The 6,590-nt window shown below is 41.4% G+C and overlaps 1 protein-coding gene across 1 annotated transcript in view; it reads left to right on the forward strand.

The window, feature by feature from the left end:
* Positions 1 to 3,626, forward strand: part of alg14 (ALG14 UDP-N-acetylglucosaminyltransferase subunit) — a 30,783-nt gene extending 27,157 nt beyond the window's left edge. Inside the window, exon 4 of the mRNA XM_044176485.1 lies at positions 3,484 to 3,626. Within this exon, the coding sequence (XP_044032420.1) occupies positions 3,484 to 3,603 (120 nt within the window). The 3' untranslated portion in view covers positions 3,604 to 3,626. The remainder of the gene's footprint in view (positions 1 to 3,483) is intronic.
* The last annotated feature ends 2,964 nt before the right edge of the window (positions 3,627 to 6,590 follow it).

The following is a 6,590-nucleotide window of genomic DNA, read 5'->3' on the forward strand; positions in this document are numbered from 1 at the left end:
TTGAAACAATTATCTTACAGTAATTTTTTGGCATGCACTGTAACCACTCTGCTACTGAGCAGCCCTGATTGTCAAAGAGCTGAGTATTTTCACATTTTAATGTTTTTTTTAGCTGAAAGTATGTAGAAGTAGTAGACGACCAAAAAACCTACGGAAGACAGAATAACTAGAAAATGCATTTCTTGCAGAAAATGTTTGTGAATGCTGACAGCTGAAATGTGAAATTGCAAAGCACTACTGAAAATACATAAAATCTGAAATGAATTTGCCCGAAAAATCTTAAACCTCAAATGCATTGTGTTGCACTGCTGAGAAACCTGGAAACTGAGTATTTTTTCCAGACCGATCAGGAATTGAACTGCTGACCCTGCTGAATCAGCATTCACATTAATAAAGATCTGAAGAATGTGTGTGAATGCTGATAAGTATGACGAATAATAACTAGTGTGCCCTTGTGCATTGCACATCAGGCACACTAAATAAGTATGATGAATAACTACAGAACACTCAGAAGTTCTTTGAATCATCCTCCTATGTTAGTGAAAAGGTGATGCTCTCGTGTTTTATATCTGCTGCCTTTTTTCTTGAGAGACAACACATAATAGCCTGTCTGTGTCTGTGGAAGCAGCAAGTGCAAATTAAAGGCATATTTGTCTGCTTGCATCATATCGCCCTGTAACAGTCTGGCAAAGCCCTTGTATGTGAAGTTGAGATGCAGGTTCCCAGGTTTCTCTCTCTGTTTGTGTCCCTTTAATGGAATGCCTGATCAATTACCACAAAGACTGCACCACATTCATGACTTTTTGTTATTTTTATAACTTTTTTTTTTTGTTTATTCATTAATCTATTAATGATCTTGTCCATAAAGGAGATGTACTTTTGAAAAAAGTATTTTATTTCCCTTTAATGGAGACAAATTTATACAGACAATGCACCTTTGCTGTAAACTAACATTTAAATTTTTTGGTTCATAAAATAATACTAATAATGATAAACTTTATTTATTCAGCACTTTTCAAAACAAGGTTACTCAAGATAATCCACAGACTTTGTTGTGAGCAGTTTCATGTAGGAACTATCGGTATAAAAAAAAAATAGTTCCTACATGAAACTGCTCACAACAAATCTGTGGATTATCTTGAGTATCCAGGTCATGACTTCTGGAAAGAGACAATTTTATTTATATAGCGCCAATTCATAACAGAAGTTATCTCATTGCACTTTTCCTATAGTGCAGGTCTAGACTCTTTAAACTCTTTTGGTACTCTTTATAATATTATAATATCTTTGAGTACCACAAGCCAAGTGCCATCTAGTTCCATTACATTCCAAAAAGGCAGACATCTCTATGGCTGATCTCCAATATTCAGCAACTCACACCAAAACAATCTAGATGGATAAATTGCACTACAGCTAAGAGGAAAAATATGTATTTTTGATTTTGGGGTGAACTGTCCGTTTAACCCTGAATACAGTGAATTACGATAATCTAACCGAGATGATATAAAAGCATGAATGACCTTCTTGAGATCAGGTCGAGAGAGAAAAGACCTGATTTTGGATACGCTCCTCAGTTGATAAAAACACGATTGAACAACTTTTGTAACTCGTTTTTCAAACGAAAGGTCATTGTCAAATATTACACTTAGGTTTCAGGCTGCAGGTTTGACATTTGTGGACAGGGAGCCAATATGTTTTTGTAAAATTGGGATAGACTTCTTCTCCTTCTTCACTGGTTCTTAATGGGACATAAATTTGCATGTAATCTACATAACAATGGTACTGAATACTGTGTTTATGTATGATATGTCCCAGTGGCAGCATGTATACACAGAACAACAGGGGGCCAAGGATGGAGCCTTGGGGAACACACAGGTCAGACGGGCCACAGAAGAGGAGGCATCACTGAGCATTACCAGTTCTGTTTGAGAAATAAGATTTTAACCAGTCTAGAGCAGTATCCCTGATGCCAACACACTTTTCAAGGTGATCCAATAGAACAGAATGATCAACTGTGTCAAAAAAAATTTCATTAACAGACAAAATTGTTTTTGCCCAAACTTACTAAGGAATGCAAAAATCACTTTTCCATTGCTTTTTACTGGGTGATACCATTAAAGGGGTATTGTTTTAAATTATCACTGCTCTGTTTTTCTTTGTGCTGTGTTTCCTGTTCCTGGAACACTGGACAGGAAGAGCTCTGAGCTGATTTGTTAAACTAAATGAAAGAGGAGGAGGGAAGAGAAGGGGCAAAAGTTTCTGATTCAGCCTGATCTCTGGGACTATTTATAGATAGACTTGTGCAACGTTCCAAATTGCATACTTTTTCTTTTTACTTTTAGTACATACTGCAGCTGTCCTTACAAAATATGTACTGTTGCATGCAGTATGCATAAAATTGGGACATACTACTTCGTCATAACATTGAGCCTCGAACTTTGACCCGCTTGCTCATACTCATGCTGCGCAGATGATTGTAGGTCAGAATAGCCAGAAAAGCATGCTGGCTTGCATACTGCAAAATGCAACCAGATGCATTTGACATACTTTGTATTGGGACATACTAAATCTTTTATGGCATACTAAATAGTATGGTAGTATGGGTACTGGAATGCACCCTAGATCTCTGAGTATCTCTGCAGAAGAAACACACAGCTATAGCTGCTTCACATGATAAGAGAGGGGAGTTCAACTCCTCATTGTGTGTTCACACTGAGCCTGTCACACTGGGTCACACAGAAACTGATCCTCAGTTTAGCCAGTAGTGAATCACACCAGTGAACTGGATTTTGGACACTGGTCAAGATACTAATTGAGTGAACACTGGGAAACTGATGACTTTGTGACCTGTGAAACAACTCCAAGACAGCAAGACGATGATGTTGCATAAAGTGGCTACATACTGTATCGTATGCCATTGTAAAATCCATAAATAATAAACTACAAACTGTACAATAAATATGTAGCTGTAACAACTCTCAAAATATAGTGGTTCTCAACATTTGCACTGATGGAAGGGAGACTTAAATAGTATGTCATAGAATGCTCAACACAGCTACAGCTAATAGGAGTAATAATGGATAAGCTATTTAAATACCAATATAAATTAAAATTCTTTCCAGTGAGAGTGTTCCAAAAGCAGCTTGTACAGAATGGCACATTAGTTTCTTGATTATTAAATGACAAAATCATTCATTTTAATGTCAACATTGGTTGATTGGGTTCACTGAGTACTTTATAGTATTTCTATGGAACTGGGGCACACTGTATGAAAAGGATATCTTGGAAATTTAGTTATGCCACTTCCAGTCAGTAAGAATCTGATTCTGATTCTAGAACACAGATGAACACAGTGAGTTCTTACAGTGCAGGGAATTTTCAAGGGGGCAGAACTTTCAAGGCTGTGACTAAAATCACTCCCTATTATAGTGCACTAGTTTTGTGCTTTCTCATTTCTCTCCTCTCTCCTTCTGTCACTTTCAGCAGGTATTTCTGCCTCCGGAGCTGCAGAGACTGGATCTGTGGTTGTTATCTGCTACCTGCCGGCCCTGTGTTCCTGCCGACAACTGCTACTACAGATGTTGTTATTGGCTCTGTTACTAATACTGACATTATTTTTCCTATAGCTGTCATCCCTATTATTACTAATTTATTAATATTAACACTACAATTACTATTATACTATTTAAAAATTTTAAAAAATTCTACGTTGTATTTGCATTGTGCCTCCCTCTCCAAAAAAATCCTCTCTCTCTCTCTCTCTCTCTCTCTCTCTTTCTCTCTCTCTCTCTCAAAACCCAACACGGCAGCGGCGGATGGCCACCATTGAGTCTGGTTCTGTCCAAGGTTTCTGCCTCTTAAAGGAAGTTTTTTCTTGCCACTGTCGCCAAATGCTTGCTCATGGTGGGATTTGTTGGGTCTCTGTAATTAATATTATAAAGAGTATGGTCTAGACCTGCTCTATGGGAAAAGTGCAATGAGTTGATGATGCAACCACAAGGGGGCAAAAGGCAGTGTCTTCTTGTGCCAGTCCCAAGTCTGGATAAATGCAGAGGGTTGTGTCAGGAAGGGCATCCGACGTAAAACACATGCAAAATTAAAAATGCGAATCGTGAAAATGACTTCCATACCGGATTGGTCGGGGCCCGGGTTAACAACGACCGCCACTGGTGCTTTTGTCCTGCAGGGTACCGGTGGAAATTGGACTACTGTTGGTCAAAGATGAAGAAGGAGAGGAGGAAGGTGTGTTTGTAGGCAGAGAGAGAAGAGGAAAGCTAAGAATGTAAGACTGACAGTAGGGACTTTGAATGTTGGGACTATGACAGGGATGGCTAGAGAGTTGATTGACATGATGCAGAGAAGGAAGGTGGACATACTGTGTGTCAGATAGGAAGAGAAACGGAGTAGGAGTTATCCTGAAAGAGGAGTTTGTGAGGAATGTTCTAGAGGTGAAAAGAGTATCAGACAGGTTGATGAGTCTGAAGCTGGAAATTGAAGGGGTGATGTTCAATGTTTAGAGCGGAGGTAGAAGCACTCAGGTGGACTACATCTTGTGTAGACGTTGTAATCTGAAAGAGACCAGTGACTGTAAAGTAGTGGTAGGGGAGAGTGTAGCCAGACAACACAGGATGGTAGTGTGTAAAATTACTCTGGTGGTGAGGAAGATGAAGAGGACAAAGGCAGAGCAGAGGACGAAGTGGTGGAAGTTGAAAAAGGAAGAATGTCGTGCAGTTTTCAGGGAGGAGCTGAGACAGACTCTGGGTGGTCAGGAAGTGCTCCCAGATGACTGGACCACTACAGCTAATGTGATCAGGGAGACAGGTAGGAGGGTACTCGATGTGTCATCTGGAAAGAGGAAAGTGGACAAGGAGACTTGGTGGTGGAACGAGGAAGTGCAGGAGTGTATACAGAGAAAGAGTTTAGCTAAGAAGAAGTGGGACGCTGAGAGGACTGAAGAGAGTAGACAGGATTACAGGGAGATGCAGCGTAAGGTGAAGGTAGAGGTGGCAAAGGCCAAACAAAGAGCATATGAGGACTTGTATGCTAGGTTGGACACTAAAGAGGGAGAGGTGGATTTGTACAGGTTGGCCAGACAAAGAGATAGAGATGGGAAGGATGTGCAGCAGGTTAGGGTGATTAAAGATAAGGATGGAAATGTATTGACAGGTGCCAGGAGTGTGATGGGAAGATGGAAGGAGTACTTTGAAGAGTTGATGAATGAGGAAAATGAAAGGGAACGAAGAGTAGAAGAAGTGACTGGTGTGGAGCAGGAAGTAGCAAAGATTAGCAAGAGTGAAGTGAGGAGGACGTTGCAGAGGATGAAGAGTGGAAAGGCAGTTGGTCCTGATGACATACCTGTGGAGGTATGGAAGTGTCTAGGAGAGGTGGCAGTAGAGTTCTGACTAGTTTGTTTAACAAGATCTTGGAGAGTGAGAGGATGCCCGAGGAATGGAGGAGAAGTGTACTGGTGCCATTTTTAAGAACAAGGGAGATGTGCAGAGCTGTGGCAACTACAGAGGAATAAAGCTGATGAGCCATACAATGAAGTTGTGGGAAAGAGTAGTGGAAGCTAGGCTAAGGGCAGAGGTGAACATTTGTGAGCAGCAATATGGTTTCATGCCTAGAAAGAGTACAACAGATGCAGTATTTGCTTTGAGGATGCTGATGGAGAAGTACAGAGAAGGTAATAGGGAGTTGCATTGTGTCTTCCTAGATTTAGAGAAAGCGTACGACGGGGTGCCGAGAGAGGAGCTGTGGTACTGTATGAGGAAGTCTGGAGTGGCAGAGAAGTATGTTAGAGTGGTGCATGACATGTATGAGAGTTGTAAGACCGTGGTGAGGTGTGCTGTATGTGTGACAGAGGAGTTCAAGGTGGAGGTGGGTTTGCATCAAGGATCGGCTCTGAGCCCCTTCTTGTTTGCTCTGGTGATGGACAGGCTGACAGATGAGGTTAGACAGGAATCTCTATGGACTATGATGTTTGCGGATGACATTGTGATTTCTAGTGAGAGCAGGGAGCAGGTGGAGGAAAATCTAGAGAGATGGAGGTCTGCTCTGGAAAACAGAGGAATGAAGCTTAGCCGCAGTAAGACAGAATACATGTGTGTCAATGAGAGGGACCCAGGTGGAACGGTGAGGTTACAGGGAGCAGAGGTGAAGAAGGTGCAGGACTTTAAGTACTTAGGGTCAACGGTGCAGAGCAATGGAGACTGTGGAAAAGAGGTGAAGAGGCGAGTGCAAGCAGGTTGGAACGGGTGGAGAAAAGTGTCAGGTGTGTTGTGTGATAAAAGAGTAACAGCAATAATGAAAGGAAAGGTGTTGAAGACGGTGGTGAGACCAGCGATGTTGTACAGCTTAGAGACAGTGGCACTGAAGAAAAGACAACAGGCAGAGCTGGAGGTAGCAGAGCTTAAGATGTTGAGGTTCTCTTTGGGAGTGATGAGGATGGACAGGATTAGGAATGAGTACATCAGAGGGACAGCTTATGTTAGATGTTTCGGAGATAAAGTCAGAGAGGCCAGATTGAGGTGGTTTGGACATGTTCAGAGGAGAGACTGTGAATATATTGGTAGAAGGATGCTGAGGTTGGA

Source organism: Siniperca chuatsi, linkage group LG19, assembly GCF_020085105.1.
Source record: "Siniperca chuatsi isolate FFG_IHB_CAS linkage group LG19, ASM2008510v1, whole genome shotgun sequence".
NCBI lineage: Eukaryota > Metazoa > Chordata > Actinopteri > Centrarchiformes > Sinipercidae > Siniperca > Siniperca chuatsi.